This window comes from Adiantum capillus-veneris, chromosome 13 (genome assembly GCF_014529385.1).
Source record: "Adiantum capillus-veneris isolate H3 chromosome 13, ASM1452938v2, whole genome shotgun sequence".
In the NCBI taxonomy this organism is placed as follows: Eukaryota; Viridiplantae; Streptophyta; class Polypodiopsida; order Polypodiales; family Pteridaceae; genus Adiantum; species Adiantum capillus-veneris.
In genome coordinates, this window is record NC_140943.1 from 151,975,046 (window position 1) to 151,998,933 (window position 23,888).

Sequence of the window (23,888 nt, forward strand, 5' to 3'; positions counted from 1 at the left end):
AGGAGCCTCGGTCGAAGCTCTGGCTCTTTGACACTTTGGTGGCTTCCACATTGCTCTATGGAGCTCAGATATGGGGGCCTTCATTGGACCATCATGGGAGGTCGAGTCGCACTGATGGATGGGGGGACATGGAGAAGCCTCTAGTCTCTATGATCTTGCGGCTTATTAGAGTCAAGGCTTCAATACCACGTGACACTATCCGAGCAAAGCTAGTTGCCCCCCCACTAGTGGTTGAGGCGCTCACCGGATCAGTCTCCTTTATACACCGCTTGTGGGACGTTCCCAAAGACACATATGCCCACCTAGCACTTGAGTCCTTTGGCAGTTAGTTATGCAGGGAGATACAGCATGCTGGTACGAGGAGATGACATCATGGTTTCAAGCACATGGTTCAGCATGGACAGATTGCCCCCCTTCCAGTACTTACTAGATGCACCCTCTCTGACTCTTACACAATCGCAAATCACTAGGCTCATCCGCCAGGACCTGACTCAGCTAAACACCAAGAGGAGTTGGATACAGTCGGCACAAGGAGCTGGGCAAGAAGATGGCTCTCTACAAAGAGCATCTTCTCCAGCTTAAGGAGGACGGCTTTGTGACGAGACCCAGATACATGGACACCCACTTGTCTCATGGGATACATGCCACCCACTTGTCTCATGGGATATGTAACAATGGCAGACTTTGTAAATAATTAATTTATTTACGAGGAAATAATTATCTAATTAGTTGTGTGCACATCAAAATAGATCTAGCAGTTTTGGGGCCTCAGGTGCGCCCAAATTTGGGCCAGAGCATCTCAGGGAGACCCTCGCAGAAAATACCCTGAAGCCCTAGTGATTGGGAAACCGGGTCTTCAATAAAGGGAAAAGGTCTCTATTTCGGCATTGGAACGTGCTCAGGTAACATTTTCAGGTTATGTGCAGAAAATTACAGCAAGCATGTGTGCGTGCATTTTGCGTGTTTCTCCCTTCTTTTTATTGCACGAATGATTATGCATAAAGGGACACAGTTAGCAGAAGGTAGTCTCTCATTTTTGAGAGCTTCCGTTGAGTTTTGTGGAAGATAGACTCTCGCTTCCGAGAGCTTCCCAAAATCTCACAGCAGAGGGAAAATCCTCTCAATATTCAGAGAGTAGTATTCTTGCTCTCTCAGTCAGAAGCAGAAAAGAAAGAATAGAGAACGGGCTTTTGCCCAGTTCCTGTGCTTGTAAAGATTCTCCCTTAGTAATAAAGATATTCTCTTTATGGGGGGGGACCAGCCCATCTTCTGGTCCCTAATGAAGTGTCAAGCTCACTCTCTCTCTCTCTCATGTGATACGATGTGCTATTGGCAAGATACGCACATCCTCACACATGTTGCAGATCGAGACTGGGAGATACAGCGGAGTACCAGCAGAGGCTAGGACATGTCCCCCTGTGTGACATCGAGCCTGAGACAGAGTTGCACTACACATGCCACTGCCCCGTCTACTACGAGATACGAGGCCGCTTCCATTGCCTGTTCAAAGAGGGCTTTGGACCATTCTCTAGAGTCATGCGGTACGAGGATCAGAGATGCCTGGGTTTGTTTTTGCTCGAGCTGCGTAGACATAGAGAGAGCCTGATGAGAGGAGAGGCTAGCCAGTCTCAGAGACAGATCATAGACTTCTTTAGAGCTGCCACTGGACACCCGGAGGAGTTACTACCACAGCAGAGCTCGTTGCCTCACACCAAAGGCACACTGATCGACGGAGCGACTGAGCTGGGGAGATCCAGACGCCCACGACTGCGGAGGACTACACAACATCAACGGAGGCTGCATCAGAGGATTCGGATCACTTTGGCTCGACATGCACAACGCCCGGTCAGACTATTGACCATGGAGGAGATTGATGAGATCCGCCAGCGACCGATGCTGGATCTCCTGTGATCTAGCTATCACAGCTAGCTGTTTAGCTGTTAGTTCACACCTAGCAGTTTAGGATTCCATAGTATTTTATTTTGTCATTTTGTCATCTTGTTACTCTGACTTTGTATCAGATCCACCACATTGTAACTTTCTGGTCTCATAGGTCACTTTGGCCTTTTGAAGACGTTAATATAACATTTCATCTCTCTCTCTCTCTCTCTCTCTCTCTCTCTCTCTCTCTCTCTCTGCCACTGGACACCCGGAGGAGTTACTACCACAACAGAGCCTGTCGCTTTACACCAGAGGCATACTCATCGACCGAGCAACTGAGCTAGGGAGATCCAGACGCCCACGACTACGGAGGACTACACAGCATCGACGGAGGCTGCATCAGAGGATTTGGATCACTTTGGCTCGACATGCACGACGCCCGGTCAGACTACTGACCATGGAGGAGATTGATGAGATCCGCCACTGACCGATGCTAGATCTCCTGTGATTTACCTGTCCCAGCTAGTTGTTTAGCTGCTTAGTCCACACCTAGCAGTTTAGGATTCCATAGTATTTTATTTTGTCATTTTGTCATTTTGTCATCTTGTTACTCTGACTTTGTATCAGATCCACCACATTGTAACTTTCTGGTCTCATAGGTCACTTTGGCCTTTTGAAGACGTTAATATAACATTTCATTTCATTTCATTTCTCTCTCTCTCTCTCTCTCTCTCTCTCTCTCTCTCTCTCAAATTCTCTTGAGTATTTGAAGTGCAATTAAGAAGTCAGTTTACGCTTCCGTATTTTTGTGACAGGATACGATGTGCTATCGGCCAGATACGCACATCTTCACACCAGCTTCGGGTCGAGATTGGGAGACAGAGCAGAGTGCCAGAAGAGGCCAAGACATGCCCTCTATGCCACATGGAGCTTGAGACAGAGTTGCACTACACATGCCACTGCCCAGTCTACTATGAGATACGAGGTCGCTTCCACTGCCTGTTTAGAGAGGGCTTTGGACCACTCTCTAGAGTCATGGGGTACGAGGACCAGAGATGCCTCGGATTGTTTTTGCTCGAGTTGCGCAGACACGAGAGCCTCATGAGAGGAGAGGCTAGCCAGTCCCAGAGACGGATCACAGACTTCTTTAGAGCAGATGCTAGACAGCCGGAGGAGCTATTACCGCAGCAGAGCCCACATTCTCCTCACACCATAGGCACGTTGATCGATCGAGCTAGGGAAATCCAGACGCTCGTGACTGCAGAGGACTACGTAGCATTGACGGAGGTTGCGTCACAGGATTCGGATCACTTTGGCCAGACATGAACGATGCCTGGTCAGACTACTGATCATGGAGGAGATTGATGAGATCCGCCAGCGACCGATGATGGATCTCCTATGATTTAGCACATTCTCAGGATACACCCACATTCTGTTGTCTTGACAGGATTCTATAGTAGTACCCTCTCTTTTTTTTTTCAGCATCCTTTTATTTTTGTTACTCAGACCTTGTATCAGATTCACCACATTGTAACTTTCTCGTCTCATAGGTCACTTTGGCCTTTTTTTTTTTCCCGAGAAAAAGATCCTTCTATTAGTTAATGAAACTGCCCATAGGGCTACAACCACCTCTGCAAGAGAGGGCTACAACAAGCATGATGGGGAGACTCTCCCAATGAAAAAACAGCATATATACAATGAGGCTAAATCAAGAGATGGGAGGAGGGAAGAGCCACACAGGTGGACAGTAGTGCCATATGAGCACCCCCTGGACAATGGTGTAGAAAGGCCCAGGGCGCCAGAGTCGGAGGAAAGCCTCGCGGCGCTCCCGCATGCGGTCGGAGCTGCCCTGTAGTCCCTCAAGCTGTCCTCTGAGAGTATGGATCAGCTCTAGCCAAAAGTCACGAACAGTCTCTGCTGGTGGCATAGGGCGAGCCTCAAAGATGCGGAAACAGCGGGCCCGCCAGATGAACCAAAGTGTCAGGCCACTGATGAGTTCCCAACACTCCTCTCTCTCACTGCACCACTCCTGTGGAGTAAGCTCTATAGCAGGCTGGAGTGTAGGATGCCCCCCCTGTATCACTATCATCCTGCTGGTGGAAGATAGCTCAAACTGAAGTGCCGGGCCCGTGAGGGTGGACCAAGCCGTTGCTCCCCAAGTGTACTGTCGAGCCGTGGAGAGAGCAGGCATCAACCGAAGAACTCGTAGCCACACCTGCTGGGCCGAGGAACAGTCCCAAAGACAGTGACGCTGACTCTCCACCAAATGGTCACAAGCTGCACATGTGGCAGAGAGACCACTATGCACCAGCCAGCTCCCTACTGCTGACTCGCCTCGGCTGTTTGGAGTCCCACAACCTCTCCCAAAAGTCTGCCAAGAACTCGACTGTGAGACCCTTCTCCTGCCAATGACGTGCTGCAGCGGGGAGGGCCTCTCTCTGTGCTGCTAGTATATGACGTCCCAGTTGAACAGTGTAATGAAAGAAAGGGACTCCTGGGTGGTCTGCAGAAGAGAAGGGGTCCCTCCATAGCCACTCACCAGGATCCCACTGTACTCGTGCCAGCGGACAACACTCCCAAGCCCATAGCCTCCAGTGTCCTGTCTCAAGAACTGCTGGGTCAGGGTCTATGACGCAGGTCCTCCCACAGATGCCCACTACTCGGATCCTCTGAAAACAGCACTCTGCTACCTGCGGGGCCTCTACTGCAACTCGCTGTAGTCGTCCCCCACCCTGAAGCTCGAAGAACAGGGCTGAGACAGACTCTGAGTAGGCCTTGACTGAAATGAGAACCTCCAATCGTGTGAAGGCTCACATCCACCAGGGTGCTACTCGCTCGAGAGGCGTGGGCCACTCAGCTGGAACTGACTCTGTGATGTCCTGACGCAGGCTCTGCACCCCTCTCATGCCCTGTAGCTGGAAACCCTGCACCTCCTCTGACAAACCTGTGAACTCTAGCCAGTCACCTAGAGAGCGCGCTGGACCTGCTGCCATGGGACCCCAAGAAACATGAGGCCGACTACCAACCAAGTGGCCTCTCTGAGTGCTAACCATGGGGTTCCAGACGAGGGGCTGCCGTAGGCGCTCCTCCGTGCACGTCGGCTGTCTCTGCTCCAGGCCACACCGTAAGAGCTCCCAAGATCGAAGCAAACTCACAGCGAAGCTGTCCTCCAGTCTCCTGCTCAAACCAACTCGGCACAACTCTTTAAAGATCCATCTGGTCGAAGGTTGCCAAGGGTCTCCTGACTGAGGCACCTTGGCACGAAGCCTCTACAGCAAGAACTCCTTCCAGGGCTCCTCTCCTGGAAGAAGTCCTCTGACTACGAACTTCCCAAGAAGGGCTCTGCTCTGCTGTGCTGGATCAATGATCCCAAGCCCCAAGGTTGTTTCCGTACTTACGTACGGTATGGTTCCGTACCGTACGGTACGTCCGTACGGTATCCGTACGTACCCCCCTCCCCCCCCCAAAAAAAAAATAAAAAAAATCGCCGACGGTGCCTATTCCCCGTGGTCGGATTAGGTGGGCGAGGCCTTTAATAAGTCCACCTATCCTATACTGGTTATTATCACAAAAGAGAATCAGAGAGTAGAACAGAGTCTTTGCACAGTGTCTACACAGAGACCAAGGAAGGATTTGCCGCCACCGATAAGGTTCTTTCTCCCTCCCTCCCTCCCTCCCTCCCTTTGTGTTTGGAGTCTGCAAGGAGGCACTCTAGAGTCCTGACCTCGCGAAAGATTGTAAGTTTTGTATTCAACTTTGAAGTGTGCGTTAATTGTGTTGCAGAGTTATCTAGCGGTTACTTAACTTGTGGGGTGATTTTAAGTGTTTTTTGAAAGTTTTGGCTATGTTTAAGTATTGTGCAGTGTTTTTAAACTAGATAGGTTGTATATAAATTTGAAATTCTTTGTATTTTTAGCTTTTAAAAAATATACTACGAATTTTACGTACCTTATGGCCCAATCCATACGGTACAACGTACAATACATACCGAACACGTACCGAATACTACGTACCTTACAACCTTGCCAAGCCAGCCCTCCTTGAGAACAAGGAAGTGTGATGACAGACCAAGCCACCTTGGCTCGGGCAATTTGAGTGTCACGACCTGACCAAAGGAAGTTCCTGATCAGCCTCTCTATCTGGCTGATACAAGAACTCGAGAAGATCCAGCAAGAAGTGATGTACCACATAGTTGCCAACAACACCTGGTTGGCAACTACTACTCTACCCGCCAACAAAAGTCGTGCTGAGCTCCAATGTAACAGCTTTCTCCTGATGGACAGGAGAAGAGGAGCAATCTGCTGCTCGGGGGACAAGTCCAAACCAACCTGACAACCCAAGTACCGAACTGCAGTCCCTGGGGGAATCCACCTTAAACCCTCGCCTGGCATCCAATCTGGCACAGGAGCACTACCAACCAAGAAAGCCACTGTCTTGTTGCAGTTGATCAGTGCACCCGATGCACAACAGAAGGTCTCCAAAGCCTGCTCACATCTGTGTAGATTGGCCTCCTGGCCCTCTAAGTACAAGGCTGAGTCATCGGCAAACTCAGCGTCCAGTAGCTCATCTCCCCGAATAGGGAGTGCTAAGCCCCGTAGACCAACCTGCTGTGACACCAAAAATCTGCTCATCGCCTCCGCATAGAATAGAAAGAGAAAGGGGGCAAGAGGACAACCCTGTCTGACCGAGCGTGTGAGCATGAAGAGCTCACCTCTACCTCCTGCCAAAAGCACCTGACTGTGAGCCTGTCTGTACAAGGCAGACACCCCTCTGATCCAAGCATCTGAGAAGCCCATCCTGCGTAGAGTGCCCTCTAGAAAGTCCCAGTCACCTCTGTCGTATGCCTTCTCAAAATCGAGAAGAAGAATCACAAGGTCCTCCCCACGGAGCCGTGCCAGGGCAGAAGCCTCCCAGAAAGTGAAGATGTTGTCAAGGATATTGCGTTCCTTGACAAAACCTGTCTGGGTCCCATGTATAAGGCTCTCCAAAAGTGGTTGAATCCTCAAACTCAGAGCCTTGGCAAGAATTTTGTAGGCTGAGTTGAGGATGGTGATGGGGCGCCACTGTCGAATCTCATCCAAGGAGCCACCCTCCTTTGGGATGAGGTAGATCAGGCGCTCACTCATGCTATCAGGCATCACTCCTGCGTGCAAAATGTACTGAAAGGCACTACAAAGATCTGGGCCAAGCAGGTCCCAGTACTCCAAGAAAAAGCTGGGAGTCAACCCATCCTCACCTGGACAGCTACCATGAGGGAGGGCCCTAAGAGCCGTGTGCAGCTCCTCAAGTTGAAGTGGCATCTCTAGCCTCTGGCGCATCTCCTCTGTCACAAGACAAGGCATCTGTGCCCAAACCTGCTCCCTGCATGCATCCTGCCGCTCTGTTTGGGGCTCAACTGACAGTAACTCATGGTAAAAGTCAGTAGCAATTGCACGCATATCCTCGGGCTCACAAGCAACTGACCCATCGGGTCTCCTCAACTGATTGACCTTGGCATGCGAGTGCCGAGGTCCCACTGTCTCAAAAAAAGCCCCAGTCACTCTGTCACCCACCTGAGTCCATTGAGATGCCTGTCGGTGGAAGGCAAACTCATGACAGCTCTCCTCTGTGCTAGCAAGCTCCTGTTGAGCTTGCTGTAACTGCTCCTCCAACCATGGACTGTCTGGATGCTGCTCCTGCATCCTCTGTAGTGAAGCAATGCCTCGTCTGAGACGCTGCTTCTCCTCTCTCGCTGCAGCCCGGCGAGCCAGAGACTCATGAAGAAAAAAGTGGCTCAGCTGAGCTAGGCCTAAGGCCACTCTGTCTGCAGGTAGAACCTGGCTGTCCATGCCCTCTGTCCAGAGAGCCTCAACCCTCTCTCTGAGTGCTGAGTCCAACAAGACCCGCTCTGGGATGCGAAGCATCGTGCTCCCACTCCTCTGCCTGTCTGCCACGGTGAGGATCACTGGTGCATGGTCCAAGAAGGATGTCCCTGCCACGATGCCCACTGATCCCCCCAAGTCACTGAAGTGGTCACTAGTGTAGAAGCGATCTATCCGCGATAGATTCACTCCTCCCACTCTGCGGTCCGATCTAGAGAAGGCAAGACTGTCTGGAGGCCTCACAAAGCCAGAGTGCTGCCATGTATCCGAGACCCTCAAAGTCATACACAACCTCTCCCAAGCTGCTAACTCGACGCCATGCACAGTAGCATGGCTGCCTCCAATCCTGTCAGAAGGGTCCTCCAACATGTTGAAGTCCCCTCCTACACACCAATGGTCGGCCTGCGGCAAGGACTCAACAATCTGTGACCAAAACTCTGCACTAGCACTCGCCACATTGGGTGCATAGAAGTTCAGGAAGCCCACAAGACCACCCTGAACCTGCATAGTAAGCCACTGAGCCCTGCCAGGCACAATAATCCCTCTGCCCACAATGGCCTGCTGCAATGAATCCGCAATAGTCATGCATACCCCACCCTGGATGCCTCCAGGTCCAAAAGCATGGCTGCCTCCAATCCTGTCAGAAGGGTCCTCCAACATGTTGAAGTCCCCTCCTACACACCAATGGTTGGCCTGCGGCAAGGACTCAACAATTTGTGACCAAAACTCTGCACGAGCACTCGCCACATTGGGTGCATAGATGTTCAGGAAGCCCACAAGACCACCCTGAACCTGCATAGTAAGCCACTGAGCCATGCCTGGCACAATAATCCCTCTGCCCACAATGGCCTGCTGCAATGAATCCGCAATAGTCATACATACCCCACCCTGGATGCCTCCAGGTCCAAAAGCAGCTGACCAAAAGGTATCATATCGTCCACGCAAAATCTGACCACATCGCCGAATGCGGCTCTCACACAGATGGTGCTCCTGAAGCATAAGGAGATCAATCTCTCCTCCCACAAGGCAACGCTGAAGCTCCTGACGCAATCGGCCCCGCTGTCGCTGAAATTGGGGCCCACCTAGTCCCTGCACGTTCCATGAGATGATCCTCATGGTGAGCGAGAGAGAACAGATGCTGCCGCAGCAGCAAGACGTGCTATCTTCGAGGCTGGCTTGGATGGGGAGTAATCCGCATCCGAGCGTCCTCTAGATAGGCGAGACTGCAGTGAGTGCCTAGCCCAAGCCCAAGCTGAACGAGCCGTGCTTAAAGCAACCTCCTCTGTCCAGGAGTCCTCATGAATGTATACATAGCAAGGCAAACACTATGTATCAGCAAAAAAGTACACCACAATGTGCCTACATCCTGCTGAGTCTGGGGGTGTCACCGCAAACTTGGCCAGTGGCCACAAAGTCTGCAGCAAATCTGTAACTCCAAGTTCACCCATGTGGTGAGAGAACTTGAGAACCTCTGTATGCAACCATCCCAACACTGAGTCGAGGGACCACTCTGTCTCGGCCCTACCACAGAGGGGGAAGGAGAAACCAACTGCCGAGTCCAAGGCCTTTGTCCCCCTAGCGGCGAGGAACAAAGCATGGACCCTGAAGCAAGCTGCCTCGTGGTCTGCTGCGGAGTCGCCGAGAAAGCGAGTGAACCCGTAGTCGAAGAAATCCCAGCAGCGTCGGAGGTCAATGCTTGTCAGACCGCGAGGGATAGCTGCAAGGGAAGATGTCTGAATCTGCAGAGGGGGCCGCAAGAAGGACTGACCCTCTCTCGCTAGGCGACTCGTGGCAAAGGCGCTGCCAAGAGATCTCCTAGCCGCCGATGAGGGACCAGTCTCCTGAGTCGATTGTGGAACTGGAGCAGGAGGGGGGGAGAAGGAGCTGGGGGGGGCGGAGGGGAAGAGGGGCGGGGTGGGGTGGGGTGACAAAGGTAGAGGGGCAAGGTGGGGGGTGGACGGGAGCCGAGGGCAGGGGGGGGAGGATGAGGAGGAGGAGGGGAACTCTGAAGGAGGGGCGGCTGGCGAGGGTGAAGTGGAGGTGGAGGCTGGCGTAGGGGGCTCCTCTTGCTCAAGAGGACCAAAGCGGTTCCCCGTGGGAACCCCACTGCTGCTGAGTAGGCACCTGAGGCCCACTCTGAGTGCCAGGCTGTCGCTGTGGCCCCTGGCGTCGACGGCCACGGGCCTGCTGCCACCCCTTCTCCGCTGGAGCCCCAGGCTCGGAGGGGGGCTCTGAATCTGTGCGCTGTGCCGTTGGCTGTGGCTGCGGCCCAGCCTTGGCAGGCTGGGGCTGAGGCTGAGGCTGAGGTCGTGGCCTCCTCCGTGGACAGGCCTTCGCTAGGTGGCCCATCTGTCTGCAAATGAAGCACTGGTTCGGGAGGCCCGAGTACTCCACACTCCTGTCGAAACCAACCCCCACTCACCCGAGGCAGAAGGATGACCTTCGGGAGTGTGTGGGTATCTCTGACCAAAACTCGAACTGAGGGGATGCCAGCCGCCTTGGCAGCTACTGATGCTGCCGTACGAGGTGTCTCCAGGACAGTCCCGATGGCGGAGCCAATCCTGGAGAGAAGTGGTAGGTACTCTCTCCGTAAACCCGGAAAGCAGACTGAGATGGAGATGTCTGCCTCCTCTACTAGCACATCCGAAGTCGGGTCAAAACCATGCCGCCACTGTCGAAAGTGGGCGCGTGATGCTCGGATGGCCAGTGGACTCATAGCTATGACCTTGGAAGCCATCTCGGAGGTCTCGAACTCGATCTGGTAGTACCCCCGTCCGAGAATCTGGACATCCAAGATCTTGTCCACCTCTGCGAGAAGGCGGGCCTGGAGAAGGTCGCGCAGCTCTCCTCTGCTAGGTCGGGTGCCGAGAATCTTGCAGATGACCGACGTCACCTGCAAGCGCTCTACCTCAGCGGCTAGGCTCGCTTGCTCTGCCGGTGAAAGAGCAAGTCGAATGGTGGGCTCAGCGGGGTCGGGCGAGGGGGCTCTGTGGCGGAGCTCGAGCCTCCATCATCTGTGTCTACTGCTGTGTCGAAAAGGAGGAAAGAGAGATAATGCTGTCAACGACCTTGACGAGCACTGTCCCAGGAGGCTTGCCAATGCCAGCTGAAGGAAATCTTCGGGGAGGAAGGCGAAAAAACAAAACAAGGGCGGATGCGGGGGGGGGGGGGCAATGCGGATAAGGCAGCGGCAACGGGGTAGCGGGCTGAGCGGGACAGGCAGCGGGCGTGATGGGCGAGTGGCGGGCGGGGTAGTGGGCTGAGCGGCGGAGGCAGCAGGCGGGCTGGGCAGAGGCGGGCGGGGAAACGGGCTGAGCGGCAAGGGCAGCAGGCGGGCTGGGTGGCGCAGCGGGAGAGGTGGGGGGGGGCGCGCTGAGGGGCAGCGGGTGAGGCGGGGGGGCTGAGAGGCACAGGGCGCGCGAGGGCAGGGGGGGAAGGCAGAGATGGCGAGAGGGGGGGGGGGGGGGGGGGGGGGGGGGGGGGGGGGGGGGGGGGGGGCGCGACAGCAGTAACTCACTTTGGCCTGTTGAAGACGTTAATATAACATTTCATTTCTCTCTCTCGGGTGTCTATGTGGGTGTGTGTGTGCGCGTGCGCGCGCGCGCTACTAAAAAGAGTAAAATGATATAACCTTTCTATCACGCAAGTGTGGCAGATTGGTTATGCCATTTCCCTCTTGAATAACAAGTCTTTGAGTTCAACTCTCCTCATCGGATAGATCTTTAAGGTCTCTTGGGATAGTTTCCTACGACGTTAAAATTCTCTCCTTCCTCTCTCTCTCTCCCCCCCCCCCCCCCCCCCCCCCCCCCCCTCTCTCTCTCTCTCTCTCTCTCGGGGCCCCTCCGCAACCACATCCCCCCAAATGTATGTATTCATGTATATCCGTTTATCATTGTCTTACAGGTAAAATCCACCCCAGCAGTAAATATAGATGGCCAGCTAGCCACAAAGCAGAGTCATATCCTATAACTTTCATTAGCCTGACAAAGGAGCACTCCTGCCAAAGACTTCCCACCAATAACCTGAAAAGGAGAGAAAGTTCCTGTGACTTACATACCTGCAAGCTCCTTATCTGATTCAAGCAAGTACTTTAAGGCTCTTAAGCACCCTTCTGCAACTGGCTGGGCAGCTCCCTCCTCCCAAGCAGACAGAGCTACTATGGCTTCTGCATTTGAATATGCATTACTTCCTTCTTGCCTCGCTTTCTTTGCCTCTTCTTCGGCAGATTCCTCATCTGTCCCACACACAATTACCTCTTCAAATCAGTAAGCACCGATGCAAAAAGCCACAGAAATGACATTGAGTAAGACGCAAACATTGCCACACAATCCTTGAAATGCTTGTGCCTAATATTGCCTGCATATTTCTAGTGGCCACAGCACGATAGCCAACCCCTATGTTCTTGCAACCCTTCCCTTGTTTCCATTTGAGCATCTGTTTTCACAGTCATAGGCTTTCATATGTATGAAAGAAAGCCAGTCTGTCCCTTTATTGTAGGTAGTCTCTTAACACCTCCTGATCGTGCCTTTTCTCATCTTCCTGGCTCCCTTTCCTACTGGCAAACCTTATCATTTAAGTCCAAGGGTGTTCTGGGAAGACATTCTCTCTCCTGGAGAGAAAACTATGCATCTTGTCTGGTTCTGATTCAGACACCTTGTTTTTTCTTTTAGGTTCACTCTGGAAATTAAAGTTCCAATCTTCTTGCAAGATGTCTGTGTCAATCTCCCCTATTATTTTATTGAGGTTTCAATGACTTTCCCTCTGCTATATCGTGAAGTGACGACTCTTGTCAGTGCTATATCTAACCAATCTTTGTCATACAGAAAGATGGTACTAGTCCCCTTGCATAGATGTATATACCCATATGAATCCAAGAAAAAACCAATTCCAAAATAAAGTGCAAGTTATAGATTCACGGAATTCATCCACAAGAAATCAACTCCACCATGCATAGTGCTGACTAAATGCTCCAGTATTCTCACTAGGGCACACGGGCCAATAATGGGATGGCCCCCTGTAGGAAAACGGGCCTAAAATAACTTAAGTCGAAGGACCACCTTTACAACATCCAGCGCCGCTTGGTGGGATGGTTTACGAGAACGATCTCGAAAATCTATTGGTTGAGAGCGAGTTCAAATCGACGTGACGTCCACGTCCGTGAATAAGCCTCGTGCCCTTTTTGCAGCTGGACCCCATTTTTTTTACACATGAGAAATTTCGTTGTTGTCGCCCACGCTGCCAGAGGCACCATCGTGGCCAAAATTTTTGCAACAACATGACCTTTGCCCCACCGACCTTCTGCACTGCAGAGAAGGCAAAATCGTGCAGCAACCACGATTTCCGCCCGGCACCCGCTTAAGGGTTGTTTAATTGGGGTTTTACCCTATAGTTATCAGTGAGCGTAGAATTTATGGTTCTGTACGCCCCCCCCACCCACCCAGCCCCCCCACACACACACACGAAGCACACTTAATCCAGAAATCTGCACGTTCATTAGCAAAGGTGGAATCAGCAATGATGAAGCCTTGTACTGAATAAACGGATAAGATGGAAAGACTCAACCATAACAAAGCCTAGCACTGAAAAAAAGCATTAATAAGCATTAAATAGCAGACACTACTGTAAAAATCTGCGTATCGAGTCTTTGTCATAACTCCGGAGATGCAAGGCAGTCAACCATTATGCAGCCTAGCAAACTAAATAAATGCATGACATGGATGAGTAGTAGAGCATAAAAATTGTTACTATGGAATTCGTACCGCAAAAGACAGAAAGAATATGAATTATAGAACAAGCAAAAACTCAGACAACCACTTCACAAATGCATGTCCACTGCTAATATGATTTGTGAGCATATACCTAGGTGAATCCAAAGAAAAGTCAAATTCAGCCATCAAAGGAAAGTGCGAGCTATAAAGTCATTCAAAAGTCGATAAACGATCAACTCCATCATGCATAGTATAGACTAAATACTCTGTGCCTCCATTCTTTCCTTCATTCTCTTCCATCTTTGACCTCCTTGCCTTCAACGTAAAAACTCTTCTGAGATGAAGATAAGGGAAGTACCTTGCAATAGAGGCTGATTGTAAAAAAAGTGCACACAAGCACATCAAATAAGGGCCAGACTAGTGTACAATAATGGTACAAAACAAGCACAACTCGGGGCATGCATGATTGAGGGGGCATGGAGGGTGCCCACTGTCCAAGTGACTACCATGTTCCACTTTGCATTGCCCTAAAAACTCAGTTTGGAGGTTGCAAGTGAAGTTCAAATAAAGACCTTCCAACTTGGATAGATTGTTTGTTTACGACTTTGAAAGCCAGTAACAACAAACGTGTCCAAACCTCCAAAGCAAATGCATCTAGGGCATAGTAACATGGAATGGCCATTTTCAGGTCTCCGTTCCCCATTCCCATTCTAAGTTCCCGTTCCGAATCCCCGTTCCGTGTTTCAAATGTGAGTACCCGTAACAGGGAATGGCATTTTGTGGCAGTTGCCGTTCAGCGTTCCCCGTTCCGGTTTCCCGTTCCTGGTAACTATGATCTAGGGAACCTATTAAGCTATCAAAGTGAAATTCATGGGATAAGGATACACACATATGAAAGCACCAACATCAAATCCAAATCGACCCGCCAATTTGTAGCAACATTTCTTGTGCAGCTTACCAACAACACAAGTATGGTACAGAGGCCGAAATAGAACTTTATACCAGCTTTCAGTCATGTCCATCTGACAAACCTGTGGCGGTACTTAGCGACAACCATACTGTGACACCAGCATGAAGGTGATTCCATTTTCTTGACCGAGAAGCTGCTCCATGGTGTCCTCCCAAAGTCCCAACCACCAAGCGTACATGTCTGCACAGTGCACAAAAGATAATGGTTGCGGCTCGTCCCACAAGTTTGGCAAACAGTACAGCACACAGTTCCCCTGAGGTCTTACGAGTTCAAGCTGCTCAAAATCATAGATTCCGCATCTGCCACCGCATCTATTCCTTCCTCTGTAATCACTGCCATTTTCAAGGAAAAGTTTTTATCTTACTGGAAGATGTCCTAAGTCCTCTGATGTGGTCATATAAAGCAGTATTAAGTCTTTGGCATCCATGGACAGTAAAGCATATACCTAGATGAATCCAAGATAAGCCCAGATTCACCTTTAAAGGAAGTGCAAAGTATAGACTCATGGCAGTCATCCATAACCATCAGCTCCATCGTGAAAAGTATTGACTAAATACTACCACATCCTCAGTGGCGTCATCAGGCCCAATAGTGGGTGTAGAACTAGGTACTAATATATGCTCCCACACACATACACACACACACTAGCATATACCAATACAAAGATCTGCGTACCGAGTTTCTGTCATAACTCTAGAGATGCAGAGCAGACTCAGCCATACTGAAGCCTAGCACAAAAACAAGGTAGTTGATAGGGCATATGCACCAAAGTAGATAGAAAGAATTAACACAATATCAACTGGTCTATATAGTAAAGCATGCATGGCTGAGAGCCCTTCTGATTGATACCTACATGCATGGACACTTATTTCTATTTGAAAAGCGTCCAAGCCACCTTGGTTTGTAAAATCAGTGAGCATAGAAAAAATTAATCGAATAAAATATTTCAAAGGTGAGCCACCTTCAATGAATTCTTACAACTTCTCTTACAATTGGCTTGTTTAAGCATATCATGTTCTATAGGGACCCTCAATGTGAAGGTTGCTAGTTGATGTGCATACTCCCACAACTTTTTAAACCGAGGATGTTATACTTATGACATACTCATCAAAAAAATAACATGCTAACCAGGTTATTGCCTAGTCCATAATCTTCCAAACGTTTTCACCACTCATAAAACTGTGTGCTGGGTTTTTGCAAAAGTTACCCGAGTTAAACGCTAACATCATCAGAAATCCAGAAAATTCCCATGCCATCTTTGTTCCATAACACCAAGTTAACAGGAACTTTATCCACAACAAGCACACATGAATTCAACTTCAGAGTTGGTGCCAAATTAATCATACTTGTGTTAAGGCAATAAGGTGAGATTTTATTATTCTTAGCATAGTGAAACTAAGAAGAGAGGGCCTTTGTTATTTGGATTAGAAAAAAATATTATCAGTTATTTTGGACCGTCAAAACTTACTTGTCTCTAGTGACTTTTTTGCTGCCTTTTCCAAAAGTTGTCCAGTTTGCAAAGGCACGTAACTACATGTAGAATACGAAAACAAAAATTTAGGAAGAGGAACCTGAACACCAAAGCCACATTAACACAAATTCCTAGCTAAACATTATGGAAGACAGCGATAGGATTCTGATACGAAGAAGTGGCATACACTTGACACCCTATGCAGTTGAGGTGCTGAAAGAGAGAACACCACCAAGTAGACAAGAGACATGGAGTGGTGGAGTCCCACTCCTAGAAGCATTGGCCCCTCGACTAGGCTCCCCACAATGTCTTTAGTCCATTAGACCAAAGTCACTGATACAAACTCGAAGAGCCACGCTCTGCCTCTGAATCTTCACAAAGTCGCAATCCATCAAGCCGATCTACTTTAATGGCACCCCTGGCCTCTCTTTCAAAGGCATGGATCCAAACGCAATCCCCAAAAAGCGACTTCAAGAATCCTAGTAGTTTTTTTCATATGCTAAAAAGCAACAAAGTCAACTGCTATCAAAAGCTGATCCTCAAACGCACAGAAAAGTCATATGCTTTCATAAATGACACCCATGAAGCAAGCCCAGCGTCCACATGCCACGTTGCTCCACGATTCACATAACATTTCCCGCCTCGTATCAAACTAGCTTCAGGCTCAGGTCTAATTTGGCTCTCACTCCTCTTCTAGTCCGACAAGTCATGCCACGTCATCACTTTATAACGAACCCCTCCCCCCTTTTAGAGAAGAGCAATCACCCTTGATTACGCCTGCAAAACAGACAGCCGAATCTTCAATAGACATTGTTTCCATGGAAACATGCCAAGACCATACCCATAAGATAATAAGTTCAAAAAGCATGCATCAACACACATGCTAATCCACACTAGATTTGGAAATGGTCTACATTCACATAGTTTACAATTACACTCAATTGTAAACAATCAATCGAGCATCTCATCTAATCCATAACTATTAATGCACTCAGATCAAAGTATACTTATCTCGTCCAAAAGAACTATTGATGCATTAAGATCATAATCACAAATTACATTCAATCCTTGTCTCCATTGAAACCTCAGACACAGACTGTGATTCCAATGAATCATTTAACCGTCACATCTAGATTCCACCGTCTCCATTGGAACCTTAGACACAGACTGTGATTCCAATGAATCGTTTAGCCATCACATCCAGATTCCACAGATCTCTAGCACCGATTCGCTACACATGCCAAACATAATGTTTCTCCCATTATGAATGCGAATGATGAGATAAATGAAATTGATAGATATGTCCATGTGCATATTAATGTTGTTCATGAAGAACTTTCTCAAACCCATGGTATGATAGAAAATGTGCCAAAGAGTGATGATATGAATAATCATGCCTTATATGGATAAGGCTAACTCTACTTTGGTTAATCCTCTCGCTAAGGAGCCTCTTACCTGTAGGGATGATGATAAGGTTGAGCTTAACGAAAGGAGCGAAGCTCGCTGCTACTCACGCTCCCCCCCTGCACACCTGCATCCCCTCTTGCCATCGCTCACTCCTCCCCTCTCCTCCCTCGCCATGCACACTGTCCCACCTGCGCGCTAGCTTCTGTTGCGTGCTGCACACCCCCCCCCCCCCCCCCCCCCCCCCCCCCCCCCCCCCCCCCCCCCCCACACACACACAACACCCCCTCACACAGCTTGTGAATTGTCTTCAGCGCACCAGCATTCACGCCTACGCCTCTACCGTTCGCCCTTCTATCAGCAACAGACACAGAATGGCGGCCCTTGCTCCACCTAAGAGGGACTCTACAAAAGCCCCCACACCCGACACCGTGGAGCCGACCCTTCGACTTGCTCTCTCGCCAGAAGAGCAAGTGAGCTTGATTACCGAGGTGGAATGCTTGCAAGCCACCTCGGTCATCTGCAAGATCATTAGTATTCGACCGAGTTGAGGTGAGGTTCGGGATTTTCTTCAAACCCATTGTCACAAACTGCTGACGTGTCAAGTCACTAAAGAATGGGGCCAACCTTCAGATCCCGGCTGAGGGGCCTAAACCCTAAGAAGCAAATGCAACAGAAGAAGAAAAAGTGGAAAACTGATGACGTGGTGTCACGTGCACATCTAACCCTATGTGCATGTGGACAAGCTATCTCAGGTCTAGGGTTCAGGTCAGCCTAGGAAGTGTTTTGGCACCTTTGTGAGCCTGTGCGCAGGCCGTGCATGTTTAGGCACTTAGATTTGTTGCATATCCTCTAGTTGCACAAATCATATTCATTAGCATGGCATTCAATACCCATCATGAGCATTTTACAGAGCATAGAGCCTTTTTTTCCCAAAATACACATTTTTCACTTATTTATTAATAAGCGACTTTTGTTGGAAAAGTAAGTAGGTCAAATTACTAAGGAAATATAAAAGAAACCTAGCGCCAGCAAATGAAGGCAGAAGACAGAGCAGAGCAGTAGTTCTCTAGCGTTTTCTCAGAGAACCCAAGAACCCTGAAGACCTTTAGCATTTTCAGCAAGTACCAGTATTAGCCAGCGTTTTCCTTTCTCTTCCAGATCGGGACGCGTTAGCAGATTCCAGCACCCACCCTCGCGATACCTAGCCAATGCGGTAGCAGATCCTCGCCGCAAGTGCATCGCCACGGCAGATCAGCCCTAGCGTTTGCAGATCCAGCCCTAGCCTCGCAGATCTCCCCTGCTTGCAGCAAATCCTCGCCGTACCGCCGACTCAACCAGAGTTTACTTTCAACCCACTCTTTTCAGCATTCAGCATCTGCATTTTCGGCGCATCGTCGTCGAGTCGTCGTCATCGCCATCCTCGCCGACACAGTGTCAAAGTTCAGCAAAAAGTCAACAATTTGCAAATTCAGCATTTCAGCCTTGGCGTTTTCAGTTTTCAGCCGTCCTCGTCGTCGTCATCATTGTCGTCGACAGTGTCGGCAAGTCCATTCCATCTAGACCATTGTACCAGATTTGTGCAATCAATAGCATCGACTTGCCGACATCTAGACCATTGTACCAGATTTGTGCAATCAATAGCATGGACTTGCCAACAGCGTCGGCAAGTCCATTCCATCTAGACCATTGCACCAGATTTGTGCAATCAATAGCATAGACCTCTCTCGCCATCGAGAGAGGGGCCCTTGGAGGAGGGTTTGAGAACCGCGTGGTGTCGTATTCTTCTCTCTCTCTCTCAATCTCACCACCTTCATTCACAGTAGCATTCACTTTGTTTATGATCATTGCATTCTCTCTCTAAAGGAACGGAAGGTTCTCCCTTTCGTAAGTAAAAGGAACCCTTGAGCACAGTTCGGAGCACTCATCTTGAGCAATATCATCATTCACTTCCATTGCACCTTACACGTGGCACCTACTGTATGGAATTCCGGATTTTACGCTAACTGATGACGTGGCATCCTGTACAGAATTCCGGATTTTATGCCGGCCTGCCGACTTTGGCAATTATACAGATTTCCATAAATCACGCTTTTTGTAACTTTTTGGACCAGTTGCTTTTGAGTTTAAAGCTTTTCATGCAAACTGCTTTTAATGGCCAAGGGCCTTTAAATATGAGGCTAGGGCTCATTCTCTGGCACTCTTCTGGGAGAAGGTGCAGAGCGTGGAGCACCAGCTTGTATCATGTTGATGCAATATAAAGAAATACCAAAAGGGGCGCCAAGGTTTGGGGCCAATACTCTCTAGGGTGGAATTCTGCCACTCCATGTTGCGTGTGCTCTCTCTCTCTCTTTCAGTTCAATTGAAACCGGCCCGTAGGGCGGTAGACTTTGGCTTTCACCTGAAACTTAACTTTACTCGAACTTTAGGACATAAAGGAACTTCGCGAATAAGCATGTGACTAGAATTCAACACTTCTAGACATTTCACAACTTGGTAGCTAGGGCACTCCCAAGTAGACAGCGACACCCAGTTGGTCCCAAAGCCTGGCGCCCCTTTCGGTATTTCTTTATTCTTATTACACTTGAGAAAAACTTGTAAACTTCTACAAGCTGTCCCACTCTTATCGGGCTGAAATCCCTCTACTCTAACCCGATTGCGGCAACATAACCACACTAGAAGTCTCCACGAACAAAATCCCAAGTACACGGTGATCACTTCACAAAACCTGGCAAGAAATTGCAGCACGCTGAATTCTCTGTTTTGCGCTCCAATTCACGTGCCGATCACTTCTGTGGATGGCCCTCGAGCTCTCGCACCTGTAGAGTCACTTGCCCCTTGAATTAGACGAGATTCCTCGCGGGAAATCTCTCTAAATTAACCTGTACAAGCACCCAATGCTTTCCCAAGGCTCCCCTAGCAAATAGACGATCCGAACGCTTTCACCTAGCCCTCACCAAGCTGTCCAAACCTGTCCAAGCCTGTAATTGCAGGTTTTTGACCCAATTTTGCCAACATAACGGCGCAAAAATCCATGTAGATCAAAAGTACACGTCCCCTTTGCGGTATGGAAGCTTTCCAATGAGCTGCAGGTCAATTTCAGCATGCTGTTTATTTCTGTTTTGCCACTATTAGGTGCCTACTACCCTGTACACGCATCCCAAGGCCTTTCCGAGGCTCCCATGGTGATTCCTTGCAGTTTAGGTGTGAAACCCTAAACCTGCAGAAAAACACAGCAGGCTGTAATTCTCTGTTTTGGACCGTTTCGAGCAGAGCGAGCACGCCTATGCGTGTCTCAGGTGCTCCCGCACACAATGGGACAATTCCCCTATAAATTGAACGAGTTTTCACGCGAGAAAACTCTCCGGTTTTGCATTACTTGTGATGAAATTGTGCGTACCTGAAGGGGATTAGCAATTAGCTAATCCGGTTCCTGTACAGAAGGCTCTTGCCTTGGCAAACGGCATAAAACCCCCAGAACTGTACATGGTCATCTGAGAAGCCCAACTAGTGGGTCATTACCTATGTGCAAAGGGAGAGAAAGATGCACGAGAGCAAATCGTCGCGCTACATAGAGCAAGGGAGAAGGCAAGCTTTCCATTAAAGCTGTGATCACTTGCACACACTACTCACACACACACTATAGCAGTTATCAAGTCAAATCAGCCCCCTCTCTCAATTTGGGTGCCCCTCTTCATGCAGAACTAATAGAATCAACCTGGAGTCGCCAAGTGTCCCTTATGCCTCTATTGAGTTAATTTCCTAGTAGCCACCAACTTATAAATGTCGCGAGGGGCCTAAATGACTTTGAACTGAGCCTAGACACCCTTTTACAGCTCGGATTCCAATGCCGACTGGCCCAACCATCTCGTGGCGACCTATCCTTCCCGACTACGGGTGAAACTCTTGGGTCATCGGCCGTTTCACAATGACCACACAATGTCCGGCCATTTGTGACTTCAGAAAGAGGGTCCCAAAAATTAAATAAAAATCATCGCAAAGAAACCAACAACTAAGGTTAGCAGTTGCCACATCCTCGTGACATACCCCCCTCTTGAAATTGCAAACGTCCTTGATTGCATGCCATATATATATGCCATTGATGATCTTGTGTTGTTAGCATGCTTTTATCATCACATGTACCCGCAAGAAAGGTCATAACACATAGATACAAATGACTTAATGAGACCTTCATACTTTTGTCATTTCCATCTATGACAGAAGTGAGCATAATACCTTTAACACTTGAAGAGAGATGCACACTTCTATCGCACTGAATCCGTATGTACATTTGATGTGCTAGCTCCATCATTACCCCTCCTCTGAGCATGTTGAGTTGGGGCATACGTAGGTTGTAACCCAAAGGCCTCAAGGTAAAGCTGCAATACATTTGGTGACTAATAGTTCACACTCTTCCATCCACTTTGCATCCATAGGTGAATAGTTCCTAAACTTCATCAAATAGCGTCTTGCAGCCCGTCCCTTAACTTTTCTTTCTTTTTGCTTGTGCTCCAAAAGACTCGGCTGAATCTTCAACTTTCTCTTCTCTTTCAGACTCCTAGGAAGCTTCGAAAGCTGCTTTTGCAAATGACTTCTTTGCTGGTCTTTTCTTTGACGCACCCCCTTTCACGTTGCCCTGAAACTCACTGTCTTCTCCCTTCAACAAGGTATGACCAGTGTTGGCAACTTCCATAAGCTGAGTAAGGGTAGCCACTTTGTTCTTTGTACAGTAATTTATGAGCCCTTTAGGCAGCCCACAACAATACTTCTCAATCTGCTCTGTCAATGACACAAATCTGTAGGAAGATACTGACAGCAATGCTTTACAGAACTTCCGATTGTACTCCTCTAAGCTCTTGCAAGTAGCGGCAGTAAGTTGGTGCCAATCCGTCATGACATCGGCTTCAAATTCATTTGATAGCCATGCAGATGTAAACATTTGCTTGAAGTATACCCATGTGAGGGTGCCTGTCCTTGCATCAACAGTGTCGTCCACCATGTGAGCGCATTGCCTTTCAAGAAAGTGGCATCTTTCCTGACCTTAGAGGCCTCTGTAAAATTCCCTCCTGCATAAGCTGTATCAAACTGCTAGAGGAAAGTGAGAGCCTTTGTCTTATCCTCGAAACCACTGAAGGTATCAAACTTTACCGTTGCACCACCTTCTTTGTACGGCTTTTGTCACAAAGTGATGACGTGGCGGACAACAAAAACCCTAATTTTTGCCAGAAACCCTAAAATTCCTACCAAAAACCCTAATTTCCGGAAATCGCGGAGGCTGAATTTTTTTTAATTTTTTTTTATTTTTGGAAAATGATGAGCGACGCGAATTTTGCTTTTTTTTATAAAAAAAGAGAAAAGACTCTCTAAGAGAGAGAACTGATGCTTTTTATTTTAAAAGCTTTTGGGGCTCTGTTTTTGGGCATTCCTTGTAACCTTTAAATTAGTGGTGAGGGCCTCACTTCTCAGATCATCTGGACGCAGAGTCTGAGAGTGAAACCCTAACCGCTCTCTTGTACTTTGATGATTGATTAATACAAAAAGAAATACCGAAAGGGGCACCAATCTTTGGGGCCAATATCTCTAGGCACGCAACTCCGCCGGGCCAGTGTGCATCTATTGTGATCTGTGACTTGTTTTAAAGTGGTTATTTGGTGTTGTCGCGGTTGATTCTTGACTTGGAGTGTCCAAGTTTGCTACAGTGGTATCAGAGCACGGCCGATTTCTCTTCTACGGGAAATCCGATCCCCAATTTTTTTTCCACGGCACCTATGGCTTCACGCAAGGATCAGTCGACTCCGTCTGCATCTGGAGATGTGGGCTGGGATCACAACGAAGATTCTGGCAGAGAGTATGGCCCGCCTCGGCCTACTCAGGCGGAGCAAAGAGAGATGACGCGTCGTCAATTGATCGGCGATGCAACGAAGATGATGCTCAGTTTTGCCAAGGACTAGAAGATGGAAAAATATATGAACCAGACCTCTTTGGAAGAGGTACAGATGGGGTGGCAAAGAACCACAACACCACTCCCGAAACCCGCTCTCAAGAAACCTTCTGCCTCCAAGAAATATACGGAGAAAGAACTAGAGAACGTGGTTGATGCACGGATTGCTCAGCTTTTCGACGTGCAAAAGAAAGGCAAAAAGCACGGCAAAAAGCAGAAGAAAGGCACTGACTTCTCAGGATATTTGGGCCGTCGGTCGACTTTTGACAAGGCAAAGAAACAAAAGAAGCGTGTTCGATTTGAAGGAGTACCAAGTTCTTCTTCTGATAGTTCTTCTAGCTCCTCGGATTCGAGCGAAGAAGACAGAAAAGGTAAAAAGTGAAGCAAGAAACAAAGCTTCGGAAAGGGCAAGAAAAAGGCAAAGAAGGCTACATCTCGCCCAGAGACTAACAGTTCTACTGAGGACTCGTCTACAGACAGCTCAGATTCCGATGACGGAAAGTTTTATGCGAACAAGAAGAATTTTTACAAAGCCAACCAGTATGACTTTCTCGAAGATAAAAGCTAGAAAGTCCGAGAGTTTAAGCAAGGTGGCCACTCGATCAAGTTTGATACTTTTTCAGGATACTTAGATGCTTCTAAGGCTTTGTCT

At 48.8% G+C, this 23,888-nt stretch overlaps 1 protein-coding gene across 1 annotated transcript in view; it reads right to left on the minus strand.

Moving 5' to 3' along the window:
• The window catches only part of SKL2 (shikimate kinase like 2), a 119,456-nt gene that overhangs the window by 20,493 nt on the left and 75,075 nt on the right, over window positions 1-23,888 (minus strand). The window contains exons 4-7 of the mRNA XM_086527575.1: window positions 15,889-15,950; window positions 14,686-14,752; window positions 14,482-14,600; window positions 11,800-11,976 (exon numbers count right to left, since the gene is read on the minus strand). Coding sequence (XP_086383701.1) covers window positions 11,800-11,976; window positions 14,482-14,600; window positions 14,686-14,752; window positions 15,889-15,950 — 425 coding nt within the window. The remainder of the gene's footprint in view (window positions 1-11,799; window positions 11,977-14,481; window positions 14,601-14,685; window positions 14,753-15,888; window positions 15,951-23,888) is intronic.